The 14,282-nt window shown below is 36.2% G+C and overlaps 1 protein-coding gene across 1 annotated transcript in view; it reads right to left on the bottom strand.

Moving 5' to 3' along the window:
* ENPP1 (ectonucleotide pyrophosphatase/phosphodiesterase 1) overlaps positions 1-14,282 on the bottom strand; it is a 52,840-nt gene that overhangs the window by 14,652 nt on the left and 23,906 nt on the right. The window contains exons 6-13 of the mRNA XM_064708087.1: positions 12,333-12,430; positions 8,718-8,797; positions 7,287-7,406; positions 6,037-6,146; positions 4,824-4,889; positions 4,444-4,516; positions 2,701-2,809; positions 1,436-1,567 (exon numbers count right to left, since the gene is read on the bottom strand). Of these exons, the coding sequence (XP_064564157.1) occupies positions 1,436-1,567; positions 2,701-2,809; positions 4,444-4,516; positions 4,824-4,889; positions 6,037-6,146; positions 7,287-7,406; positions 8,718-8,797; positions 12,333-12,430 (788 nt within the window). The remainder of the gene's footprint in view (positions 1-1,435; positions 1,568-2,700; positions 2,810-4,443; positions 4,517-4,823; positions 4,890-6,036; positions 6,147-7,286; positions 7,407-8,717; positions 8,798-12,332; positions 12,431-14,282) is intronic.

The following is a 14,282-nucleotide window of genomic DNA, read 5'->3' as shown; positions in this document are numbered from 1 at the left end:
TAGCCCTCTCTTCCCCTTCATTACTTATTTACAGCTTTAAGTTGAAACTATATTAGTTAAATTTTAGTTAAATTTATTAGTTAAAAGTTAACTATACTTACATTTAAACTATATTAGCCACAATTAGAAAAATAATCCAAGAAGCAAGTTTTCAGAAAAAAGGCAACTAAAGGCTGTGTTTATCAAGGTGAATTTTTCTTTGCTAATAAGCCTTTAAAGAAAAAGACACAAGTGCAGCTACCAGGACAGCAGTTTTGTTTAGCAGCTATCCTTAGAAAGAAAGCCAAGTACCAGTTGGCTAAATTTCAGAAGCTTAGGCTCAAGCCAAAAGGGACCATTACATCATGTAGCTTGACATTTTGTGTTAACACAGGCCCAACTACATTTCACAGTTACTCTGTCCTGACTCTGATATCCAACACTTGACTCAAGTACCTAAAGGATTACCCTGGCAGTAGAACCATTCATAATTCCTGCACAGATAGACGCAGTGCTACAAAGACAGCTATGCTCCCTCATTGTAACAGAGCACACATCCAAAGGAGGAGATGCACCACTTCTCCTCTTCCTAAACTTCTCCAGGGAGAACCTGACACGGCATTTGACTCCCATGTTCTCCAAGTAAATATGTAAAACAGTTTAGAATAGGATCAAGCAGTGAAGTAAACAGGACAAAGTCACTGGGGTTGAGGTCTACAAGTCTTAAAAGGCACAGAGAACAAAAATCTCAACATAAAAAAACCCAACCCACCACAAGAAAAATGCTATGAAACATGAAGAAAGCTCCTGCACTCAACATTAAAAAGTACTAAAAATTGCAGGGATTAAATGTTTGTCTAAAATAAGACTGTTTAACAAATCAGAGTTTAAAATCTATAAGTATTCATTGATTTTTTTTTTACTCCATTTTATTATTTATGTTTACTTGCAGTTTACCCAATTACTGAGTCAGGCCATTAGGCCAAGTTTTTATAACTATGATACATAATACTCAAAATAATAAATAAATTATATTCACCATTTAACATTTCTCTGAGACAGAAATATTGCAAATTTATGCAAAACTTAATAAATTAGGAAGTGAGGTGAGACATGAAGGAAGGATTTTTGGGCTGTCTTGTGCATGGGTGATCTTATTCGAACGAATGCCATTCACAAGACAGGAGCCATTTGCAGCTGGTAACTCTGAGGCAGCCCATAAAATGTTTTTGTGTATTTGAATGTGAGATTCAAATATACTTTCAGACTTGGAAAGCCAAATGGTCTTTAAAAACACAAGTGCACACATTACCCAGTATTTCCTCATCACTGCCCAGATTGTAGCTATGTGGTATTCACACAAATTTACTAATGGAATATGTGAATCCTAAGTTTGTATTTGAAAAGTACAAAAACATATAACTCAATAACAAAAGTTAGTTTAGCAACTACATACAAGAGAAATACTCATCTGGAACATTATTAGGTCTAAGGCGAGCTGCAGGACCGGGTACAACAATGAAATCTTGGACATCATCGAGATAGCTGTTCAGATATGCTGTTTTTCTGCAGCTCCCTACTTCCATCCCTGTAAAAGGAAATACATTTTCTTTTAAAATGAGAATATCAGTGTAGAGTCACCTTGCTGAGGAGACATGTAACTTTAGCTGTAGATGTCAGAAATGTAATTTCTCTGGTGTTTTTATCAGCAATCCCAAAGCATCTGACCCAAGAAGACCCTAATACACATGCACAGAAGATAAAAAAACAAGCACAGATAAACACTATCAGCCAATTACTCGGCTGAGAAAGATTCTACAATTTAATAAATAGACAAACTTTCCTCTCGAAGGGGAAAAGAACTCTTATGAGCCTAAGAACAGGAGTAATGGTCAGACCAAATATTAATTCAGGCCACTATTCTACCTAATAATGTTCAGTACCTAATGAAATAACCAATAGGCACAGAATTATTGACTGGTCTTTCTCCCTGTGCTCTTTATCAATTTTCAGAAAGGGACTTCGAGTTGTTTATTGCATTTAAAATCCTACTTAAAATAATTCCTGGCAGGTTTACACTCCATTAATGTCATAATTTTTATAAGCCTGTACAGATATTTGCCTTGCATCATTCCCTGTGGCAAAGAGCTTTGCAAGTCAATTTTGTGCTGCATGAAAGAGTGGTTATATTTCATTTGTCAAGAAAAGAAGTAGAAAAAATGCTTAAATATGTAACAGAGAAATAATTCCAGATATACAGAAAAGCTAAACAAATAAATCAGAGTTTCATATTCACAGTCTTCTAATAACATATAAAGGAACTGATAATAAAAAGGAAGATACAGCTTGTCTTTTCAGTTCCTCAGCAATTTGCAAACTGTTGCTGCGCAGTGTAGTTAAAAGACAGAAGAAAATTAAATCTATTTTTTTTAAAGTTCACATTTTTTATTCTATTTCTTTCATCATCTGGTAATACTGACAAAAGTAATTAGAAATAAAATATGAAATTTACTTAATTCCTTCCTATGTTCTCCACTTCTTTATCCCTTCATAAAATAGTCTCTCTTAGACTGATTAGCTGTCATATCATCTTGATAACATATTTTATACATATTACTTGCTTTGTTAACCTTGCCAGAAACATATAGGTATAAATTCAGAATATTACTTTATAAAGACAGTTCTTCAAAGTTCTGATATATTTTATAAAATCAAATTTACCATGATCTGATATAAAAATAATGTTGAGGCATTTATGCAAGTTCATTTGCTTCAGACCATCCATCAGCATCCCTACTATTTTGTCCACTCTCTGTAGTGCCATAATGACCTGCAGGACAAAAATAGGAATGTAAAGTAAGAGTTAAAATTACTGTTAAATGTGTCTAAATAAAAAAGAGAGCGTGCAGACTGCATATCACCTGCCCTGTTCAGAGTAACCTGTGCCTCAGAAGATTGGCTATATCTACTGCATACTGCACAATGACACAGCTACACATTTTTATATGCTATTTCAATTGCAGATGCTTTTAAAAAAAGGAAAAAAACCCAAACAAAAGTATCAAACCTCACAGATTATAACCAGTGAAGGTGGTTTTAAAGCATGAAATTGAGGATGCTTGCTGCATTGTGCTTGGGCACAACCAAGGACAGCAAGGAATGACAAAGGATGCAGATACTGATGGGCTGGATAGAACAGAGGAAGCCAAGCCTGCAATACCCTTCCTCAAAGTGTCTGTTGGGAATTGCAGCAAACTGTCCTTGAAACTGTGCTCTGAGACTAATATCCAGTCAAACTAATTTAAAGAAACTGAAAAAGTCAAACAATGAACTACCAGTCTAGCACTGCTTGTGATCAGGGGTCTGGGGCTCCAGCTCACTTACAGAGGTGCAGCACTGGAGCTACTTCTGAATACTTGCGAGGTTAAAAAAAAAGTGTTTTCCAATGAAGTAATTCTGTCACCTCACTGAACTACCAGTGCAAGCTGTCTTGCTTTGTATCATCAAAGAAGAGATGCTCCTGCAGAGACTATAAGCAAATCCTCAGGCTACTTCTCTCCAAAGCATTCCTGACATACAGAACTTTAGATGCACTTATTAAGCAAAGAAAAAGGTAACCAATTTAATCATGTTCCCTATACTGCAGTTCCAATTATGTCTGCTAATTCCTTACACCAACAGCAACTACTCACAGCTCAAGAGGAATTGGTAAGAGCTTTTTTACTCTTGTCACCACTGAGGCTAAATACCTACTTACGATGCCTAAACTCCCTGACTGTTCAAGATGGGAGATTTTTACAAAGGTCCTGAATTTCCAAGAACTTTTTCCTTTGAATATTTCACTTTGCTATTTTAAAATGTAAAGTTATTCAGTACATTTTAAGACAGTAGCAGTCCCAAAGACTTCTTACTTATATAATAAATCACAGACTGTGATGAGGCCAATGTTCCTTTTACCTGTCTCTTTCTGAGAAGGCATGAATTATAACTGCAGGGAAATAAAGGCAAAATCCACCTAACCTTAGCACAGAGACTGGGGGGAAATGAATGACAAGTGTAACATGAATACTTAACCACCACAACTTGGACATTGTTATGCAAACCTCTGTTCTTGCTAAATTGAAATGATACAAATTTTCTGTTCCCATTTCCCTCCCCTGCCAAAAATCAACATGAACCATTAGTAAGTAGGAGCAAATAAAAGAAGATACAAGACATACCCAAACAAACATTGGTAATTTAAAAGTTATTGAAATAAAGAAAATTAAAATTAGGCTTACTAAATAGGCTATTATATACTTTATGTCAATGTTAATCATGGATGGACTGTCTATTTGCAATTTTTTTTCCTAAAAAACATACTTTACATAATCTCAGTTAACCTAACATGAATTATGGAACTTATAGGGTCAGAGCAAAGTGTCAAGCTTAAAAAAATAATTAAGAAACTACAAAACTACTTACTGCACTGCTTACTGGTCCAAACTTATGGCCCGAGGAATCTGGTTCTTCTAAATACAGAGTGTAAAAGTGTGGTCTATATCAAACGGTACCAAAAATGTAATATTTTACATACATGTTGAGACAGTTTGAAGAGATTATATTTCAACAATGGAGATCACATATTGGAAATAACGCTGTCATTCAGAGGAAAAATACATTAAACTGAGAGATGCAACTTAATTTAAAAAGTCTTCAGTCATAGAAACAGGTTTGCCCTAAATAATATTTTAACATTGTTAGAATAAAGCAAAAGATACTGTTTAAAACAGAAATTGTGTTTACAAAGTAATTCATTGCAGTACCATTTGAACAGGAACCCACGCTCACAAATGTATACCTACCTTTCATCTTCAGGTAGCTGCAGCCAGCGAAGCACAGTCACCACTCTTTCTTCAAAGGGGATTGAGCTGCATCAAAATAATACAATATCAACCAACCATGTGTTTCCAAGAGCTAAATCTTTTAGCCATACATTACCAAAAAATCACTGTGCTTTAGCAGAAAAAAAAAAAATTACAGGCTTTTTAGCAGGATACAAATTTATCTATCCTACTTGCCTGACTCTACAGGAGTTTATGGCCTGATCTGAATCTCCCTTAAATACTGATTAGAATAATGCTTATTCTAGTAGTGCTTATGCTTATTATACAAAGCAAATAATTGGCTTCAAGGCGCAAAGTCACATGCAGGCTTTTATTTCTATATTATGTTTTGAAAAATTGCTAGTTTAGGAGTAGGGTTGGTTTGAATAAAAGTTTTTCATACTATGTTACAAAGTAGATCTCTGCATCAATTACTGAAGTGGACCAACAATAAGCATGTTGACCTTAAACAACATGAGGCAACCACAAAGTAAGTATTCAGTGTTTAACGCAAGTTCAAGTAACAGTGCATCCTCAGTTCCTAGGGAAGAAAATACAGGCAGAAAATCAAGATCAAAAATTCCATCCTGTAGGAAGGGTGTAAGAGGAGAAAATGATCCTAAGATAGAAATGAGAAGTCTGATTTCTTGGGCAATATTTGAGATTATTAAATAAATGGTGAAAAACATTTTCATTAAGCAGAAAATGTTTAATTGCAGTGAAGAGCAATCACTGACTAAAATATGAATGTCTTAATATTTTCAGAATCTGCAATGAAAATAATTTTAAATTGGAACAGCTTACCACAGTCAACAGTAAAATTTTAGTTTCCATAGACAATATCACATCAAAAGATGATCCATTCACTCATGAGAAGTTCGGACTGAAATATTCTACATAGCCACAAAAGGTTTGTATAAATAGAAAGAGTACAGCACTAGAGCTTCAAAGCTGGTTATGCTTTAAAGCTGATTTTTACACATCTTACCATTAAAACATTTCTTGAGGAATGAAAAGATAATTAAACAAAAGTTCTACATTATACTGAAACAAAGTTAATTGGATCCTAGCCTTTTTTCCCCATTGTACAAAATCATTTAGAAAAGTAGGGGAAAAGTATGCCTGCTCTGGCATCTGTCCCACTGCAATTGTTAAAGTCAAATATTCCTTCAAGAGAAAGGCATTTACATACCCATTGTATATTTCATACAGGTTTGGAAAGGTTCCATTCACTGCTACATCCGACCCAGGCCAGAAGAAGGTCCCTGCTTTCAGCCCTTGGTACATGGCTGTGAGCCAAATCTGCCAGAGAACATTCCCCACATTAGTGCCCATCATTGAACCAGCTGAGGGCCCGCCAGGCCCTCGGCCCCTCACCAGCTCCACACCCTTCAGCGAGATCAGAACCCAATCATTCCACAGAGCTCTCCAGTCCATCCTGCCTGGCATCGCTATCTGCAGCCCAGCTACTCCCTGTAGGCTGATTCCTTGTGGCAAACACTCGCATCCCTGCTGCTGCAATGCCACAGGGAGCCAGGACAGAGGTAGGAGCCATTGGCAGAAATTCAATGGTGGAACCGTGGCTGAACACCAGGAAGGGGAAATGTCTCAGAAAACAGTGACAAAAGAAGGGGTGGGAATATTCCAAGGACCTATGTCCCACACACGCTTGACATACAGAAACAGCATTTTGGTCAGCTTTTTTGATTTTACTGCTGCTCTCAAGGTTTACAGATTTATGCCTTCTGCATCTTTCTTGCCTAACTCACCCCACTCTCAGTGGCCTGCAAGTTCTACACCTGTGTGTTCTTTCCTCAAGGAAAAAAAGAACAACCAAATAAAACAAAACAAACAAAACTAGCAACAACAACAAAAACCAAACCACAACAACAAAAAAACCCAGTCTTCCCCACACACTAAATATTTACATCTCATCCCTTGCTATTCTTTAGGCTAGCGCTCACTCAAATTTTTCCATGCCACTTCATCTCCATGGTGATCTCATCAGTTTTGCCATAGGTATATGATTGAGCTGAGAAAATTTCTTTTAAAACCACATCTTTGGACTTAGAAGAAATTTAAGCAGAGCATAAACCTTTACTAGTGCTTCCTATTGCTCAATCATATTGGTCTGTTGATTTCCTCACAGAAGTTAACTGCAAGCCCACTCATAAAAACAGATGAAAATCTGGTAGCTATATTAGCTATTTTAAATCAGCATTTTCCTTAGGGAAAATTCCGTTTGAGTTCAACAAAAGCTGTTACATTTTGTTTCATTTGCTATTTTTTGGCTCTAGTACCGCAATTCCTAGTGGTGCTGAGTAACGCTTCTTGGCCGACTTAGAATTACCCTCTGTCCTCTTTCAACATCACTATGCATCCAAGGCGTATCAAGTAACATAACAGGGTGTTGTAGATTCTCAGAAGGGTGGTAATACTTACAGGCTGGCCTTGGTACCACTGTGGGTTAAACTTCTCCTGACTTTTAAGGGTGAAGGATGCGTTTCTTTTGGGGTCATACATCTTGTTATCAATTATACCATGAGATTCAGGATACAGCCCCTGTAATTGAAAGCATGCCTTGTTGCAATGCTCTAAAGAAAAAGAACCTTCCAGCTACTCAGACTCAGACATATCCTTTAGACAAATATATCCATTGAATAGTCACTCTGCTGGTGACTTCTACTCCACCAGTAGCTCAGTAACCAAATTTAGCAGCATCATCTCTCATTGCATCCAAGCCCTCCCTTCCAACCTTTATTTGCTTCTCAGTGAGGTTTAAAAAATATTAGGCACTGTCCTTTGGGATCAAACTGAAAGACACTGCTTGAATTCACACATTTGTTCTATCTTTAGTACCAAAGATAAAGCAATTACCTATGCTGCACCTCCATCACATGAGCAAAAGCTCTAGTTCTAGAAAATCATTACATGAGCAGTCAAAGAAGTGCAGGCACCAGGTCTTGGATAGTTTTAGCAGACTTTGTGCCTTGTCTTTAATTAGACTATCTCCTTTTTACATTTATAAGGGATAAAACACCACCACCATTAGGACCTTGCTACTTTTCACAAGAATAAGGAGTGGAGATAAACCTCTGCACTGTACACCTCACATGGCTGCTGGGCATGGTTAATGACTGTTAGTTGCATATTCAGTCATGGAGATTTGTGAGGATTACATAATTAAGCACCTCATTCCTGACCTTGTGCTCCTACCAAAGGTCTCGACAAACTGGGAAGATAAGAAAGTGCAGATCCTAGTATTTGATTGAATTTTAGTTGTGGCATGATGAAACTAAAAAGGATGTCCTGGATTCCAACCCTGTATCTGCACTGAAAACCTCCATTTTTCTTTTTCCTCCTACATGCAAGAGGTGTCAAATTTACAAGATCAGCTTTGTGACATTTCTGTGCAGGCTTAGGTACAGTCCATCACACAGAGCCAATCTCAGCATGATGCTCAAATCTTTCCTGTCATTTCATACCCTTCTTTTCATCATGCCAGGCTGCCTTAATGAAGTGGAATAAGGTTGGCAACTTAAAGCAGTTAGGCTGCTCCCACTCCAGGAGTGGAAACTGCAATTTAGTGCAAATATTTACACCAATGAGGAGTTGTAAAGTGACGTGAACTTTTGGCTGTATGGGATTTTTCACAGCTACTCTTGAAAGGACTGGATTTACTAACATTAGATCTGGCCACTTAGCTGTAGTGTTATAGAATAGCTGTTAACCTAAGTTACATAAATAAAATACATAATTTTTCCTATTCTGAAGGGAAAGGAAATTATTTTAATAACACATCAAAATATACTATTCCCTTGGAGAAAACTTGATAATGAACAGTGGTGAAACATATTATACAAGAATTCTTACTGTGACAATGGAGTAATGGTTGGGAAACGTTTTTGAAGGATACACTGGTCTCATACTGGAAGTGTATGTTCCACATTTCCCTAGAGGAAGTAACAAAGAAAGCTCAGTAAAATTACTGAAAAAAATAACTTGCAAATTTCTCTCATGACAATGTATAGCTATTAAAAAAAAAAAAACAAAACCATCATATATTTCCAGAAAGTTTACACTCTTCAAAATTGTGGACTTAATACTTAAGTTTTCTTCACATATTAATTTACAACCTGACTAAGAGCCTATTAACACAAATTTTATATATATCTAATGTTTGACTGCAATGGTCACATGAGCAAAACTTACAGCCTTTGTGAAAAGCAGTACAGATAAGAATGAAAAATGAAAGAAATCACACCCTCCAAAGTTGCCCTGGTATGCAGTAAATGCAGTCTGCAACTTGAGACCAATCAGACAACCCTGGGTTCTCCCAGAGGAGAGGCGAAGTGGCCACTGACACAGTGGTGCCTGGCTCTCTAAGCCATCTGTCAAATCATTGCTTGTTTTCCAGTCTTCCTTTCTTGTCTGTGGGGGTTTTAAAATGTAAAAAAATAAGCTCTTATTCTAGGATGAATGTCAAAGTTTTCTTTATCTCAATATACAAATCATATGGCTTTAGGGAGATTAGCATACAGTATTTGCTAGTATGAAGAGGCATTTGCTAGTATGAAGGCCAAAACAACTGGGCAAGGCTTATTTAAGGGGTCTAATTTTCCATCAGCAAACATGTGGACCCCAGTTTTCAGAAAGAAAAAAATGCTTTCATGACAACTTAAAAAATACCAGAACTGTTTCAACAGATGTTAAAGAACCAAAACTAATGACCCCATAAGAAGAACATCACTGCATCATCTTTACTGACTCTGGGTAATTATATATAGTATAAATAGAATAGAAATTAAAGGTTTCATAACATAGGAAGTGTTGCATCAAGGCACTTTGAACTCATTGGATTGGGGCTTCAATTAGATTTCAGTTGAAATAGTATATTTCAGCTAATCAGGATAAAAGAAGCCAGGCCAGAAAAATATATCCTTTCAAGTCATACAGGCACCACCTCCCACACTTGTGTTCTGTAAGTAATTAATAATCACTTGCGTCTTCTTTTATTACTGGAAAACACCTAGCACATTGCAACTACTTCCAAATCTGTTGTTGAGACTGTTTTCCAAAATCTTAGTTTTTTGATGTGGGTGTCTGGGGAGGTTGTTTATTTTTTTTTCTTTTGTTTTGTTTTCCCTTGCTTTTTAAAGTAATAGAGAAACACACTTAAAAAGTTTGCCAAAAATCCTAGGGAGATTTTGCTAGGACTTTCCATCAGAGATACCGTTATTCTTTTTGGCTCGTTGGCTTTGTTAAAGATGTTTTAAGACAAAAGGATCATTTATCTAAAACTTAAAATATCACAGTATAATTGTATACAAAAATGTCTTCTCTTAACACCACATGCTCACAGCAAGACTATGCCTTGCTCCACTAAAATCCCTCAGCTCCATGTTGAATTGTTCATCTTTCAAACAGAAGGGAGAGCAAACATATAACAAAACATGGTAAAAGAGAAATTATTATAGTCCTACAGACCTCTACTCTCACAGATTTCTCCAAGGAGACACCAGAATATCACTGTAAGCATGGCTGAATTAACAAGACCAAATAATGGCAATATTTTTATCTACTGGAATTCTGCACTTATTATCAAATGCTTTAAAGATGAAAATCTAGGCATTTAGCATGGTCCTAATTTAACACAGAATCAGGCAGTCCTATAAGTTAGTGAATGTGAGTAGCTGTTCACTGCTTTGTAAATGCTGTCATTCTTAAATTCTTTTTGAAAATTTAATAGTCCTATAAATGGACAACTATGAACTCCAAAATTATTTAATATCATATTTCAGCAATAGTCCAGCAATTTATTCACTATTGTTACCTGCCTACACAGAGGAATAGATTTCATTACCCTTTTCTGAACAGTGAAGTCCTGCAGGAGTATTTACTCACTCATAGAGAAGTTTACTTTTACAATATGACTGCTTCCACCATTTTTGGACACATGGAACATAAAGCACATAAGAGATTTGAAGCCACAGGCCCTCAGAGTGGATGTACACCTCAGTGACACCAAATTTCATTAATGAGAATATTTTTCTCTTACTAAAGAAAATTTGCTCTATCTGAGCATTTCACCAATTTTTTACTATGAGGGAAAAAAGAAGAAAACTGAAGATCTCATAGCACATTGTATAGCAAAGCCCTCCTAGCATATTACCAAAAAATGATCCAGAGTATTTTAGAATCATAAGCATAATGCAGAATTAATACTTGACACCAGACTGGGGCAAGTATTTTGTTGGATATAAAACATGTATTATTAGGCATTCTGGTATAAGAATCTTTTAAAAATACATGTTTTGACCATCAAAAACCTTGTAGCTGTGGAGAAGTGAAATGACTTTGATGAAGATACAAATATATTTGTATTTCTTAGTGGTCAGGATTTGTCATGGGCTCAGTGCAAAGAGAAGTGCAAATTAACTATAGAAGTCAATGAGAGAAGTTCCACTGTAGTCTATCCAGACCAAAGAATGAAAAAAATTTACATGTGTAAGTGGATACCGCAGACTGGAAGTCCTACGGATGCTTTGTGACACTTCTATCTTGTATCTCAAGCAGAGCTAGAATAATTTGTACTAGCCAGCCTCTCCTAGAAATGTCCCAGAAATTTTCTCCAGTTTATATTTTTTATAACTGCCTCTAATGAAAACTGTGCAAATGTCTCATTTTATTCTAGCACAGAACAAAACTAAAAAGAACCCAAAACCTCAGATACATCTGCGAATTGTTATCCTCTGGAATGCTTCAAGTTGTAACAACCACTGTGTAAAAAAGCAAGTATTTTTACTGATTTATTTTTAGTCAAACTGAAACCAGGCACCCCAGGTAGTAATTTCTGAATGTCAAGAAGATTGGCATATTTTTCAGACAAGAAATACCATCAGTTGTCTACAGACCACAGCCAAAACAGAAACAGGAAAAGTAACTAAAATTATTTAGACACCACCAAATCAAGTAAGACACTAAAAAAGTTGGGGAATATTTCTTCTGGAAATGTTTGTTAAATTAAGGTTTTCTTGGATTCATTACATTTCTACCAGCCCTTCTATATCACCTCCTCTTAGTCTATTCCTTCTCTGTCTCTTTCTCCAAAAATAACCAAATGCTTTTCATTTCCCAAAGCCATTCCACCTAAATATGAGATGATATGCATTGTACAGTAAAAAGGATCTACTTCTATTTTGAATAAAATAACCTCACAGCAAAAAAACCCCACCTCCTAAATATAAAAGGGGCTATAACAACTTACAAGATTTCACTGAAAATCAAAAGCGTCCTTTCCTCAAGCTCTCTCTTTCTTGCCCTTCCACTTTCCAACACTTGAAGCTCTTTGTGCATGGGTGTTCTTTAGGGCAACAACTTCCATATTCATGGCAGAAGAGTGAGGATTTTAAAGAGTAAGGAAAGCTGCATTTGTGGTTTTTTTCAGGTAAGACATCATAATAGTTCTTAGACAAAGAAACTACTCACGTAATTTGCTAATAACAGGTAGAAGTCCACCCCAAGTCTGCAAATATTCCGCTCTGAAGCCATCCAATGAAAATAGTAACACTGGAGACTTGGTAAATCTGAACAAACAGAAATTGAATATTAAAAGACAGACTCTGAGAAACAGTTTCCTATCGCTAACTTCAAGAAAGTTTCCCCAGACAGTGGAAATGTTCATTATGGGGCTATAAGCCAGGCCAAGGAAGTCCTCCTCAGCAGAAGTTTTGCTGGCACAGTGGTGAGCCAACTGCTCTGGTCCCTCTGCTCAAAGGTTGGCAGAGCAATCGTGCCCAAAGGGGCTGAGGTTTGCATCAGGGCATGCACAGAAAAGTCATGGCAAGGCCTGATTTCACACACACCCTTAAGGTGAACCAGCCAAGATGCTCAGGTGATCCATCTGGTGGGTTTGGTACTCCTTATCTTGAAACCAGTCCCACTGAAACAACACTCAGCCCCTCAAACCCTGCCTCCCACCCTGAGCTAAGAGCAGGGAAAGAAATAAGGCAATGCAAAGCCAGACTTTCCTTTATTCACTTTCCTCCTGACCAAGCTGTAGCCTAGATGAAAAAGAAGTATTTTATATAGTGTGTATATATATATATATATACATATATATATACACAGTGCACACAACTGTAAGCAAGTGTAATGTACAGTGTATGTTAAATGAGCAACTAAAACATATACTTTTCCTCTCATCTTACAAAGATTATCCAACCAAAAAGAACTTGCTTACTGCTCCAAAAGTCCTACCAATCTCCAAACTCAAAAATGTGGCCCTGAGACTGGAAACACTGTAACAGCATTTCTGCCAGGAACTTTACAGATAAATTCAGACACTAATTTCACTGGAATCAACAAAAACAAAATCTCCCCTTCCAGTCTCCACAGGACCTATGTTTTCCAGTCTTGACTTGCTCCCAGATTCAGCCCTGTTCAAACAATTTCTCTCCAACTGTAAGTACTTAAAACATTGCATCACAGATAGGAATAGTAACTTCTGTTAGTTCAGTAACTTCTTCCTTGAAGAAAACATACCCTGTGTTTGACCTATAGACATGAAGGCATGTGAGACTGAAAAAAAAAATCACTGCTGTGCAGCAATAACTATTGAAAATATGAAATTTCATAAAACAATTTACTATTTATATTATTATAATATTAAAATATTGGTTTATTGCCAGCTCATTTTCCCTTTTTTAGTTTACTTTTTTTTAAACTTTGTTATACTCTAGTTTCCAAAAATAAAACAGTGAGGATAGAAGACAAATATTAATAATAAAATGTTGACAATTTCTTTAGTGATGTACATCACAAAATAAATCTGAAGAGCCATTTACAAATGAAGCATTTGTATGTGTGTCAGTCAAACAAATGTAACTATACTAAACTAAGGGATAGTCAGACAACCAAAACATGTCAATCATAAGAAAATTTTAATCAACAATTTGGACAGCAGTTCAGCCAAAAGGATTTATACTTAGTTCAGAATTATTACATAGCCTCCTCTATACCTCAGATAGAATAAAACCTTTAGATGCATTTCTAAGATGTATGTTAGTAACCCGTTTTTAATTTATTTGGCACAGGTGGGAACAAGAAATGAATAATTTTCAGATCAAAACTAAAGCCATATGGGAGAACAGAGTGAGGAAACTTTATGCACTGACTTTGCCCATATTACAAGTATTTTTTGCACCACAAATTCTAATCTCCACAAGTTTTGCAAATATCTTCTCCATGTCCCTTCTCAATAAATTGATTCACTTCAGTGCAGAGGTCTAAAAATCTTCACTGCAAAGTTCTGTGCAATAAAATGCAAACTTTGAGGCAAAGTCTGTTCAATATTACTTAACAACAAGTCTAATTAAAAAAAAAAAAAAAAAAAAAAAAAAAAAAAAAAAAAAACACCAAAGCCAGAAAACCCCACCA

The sequence above is a fragment of the Zonotrichia leucophrys genome, chromosome 3 (genome assembly GCF_028769735.1).
Source record: "Zonotrichia leucophrys gambelii isolate GWCS_2022_RI chromosome 3, RI_Zleu_2.0, whole genome shotgun sequence".
Taxonomy (NCBI): Eukaryota; Metazoa; Chordata; class Aves; order Passeriformes; family Passerellidae; genus Zonotrichia; species Zonotrichia leucophrys.
This window is presented reverse-complemented; position numbering and strand designations above follow the sequence as displayed.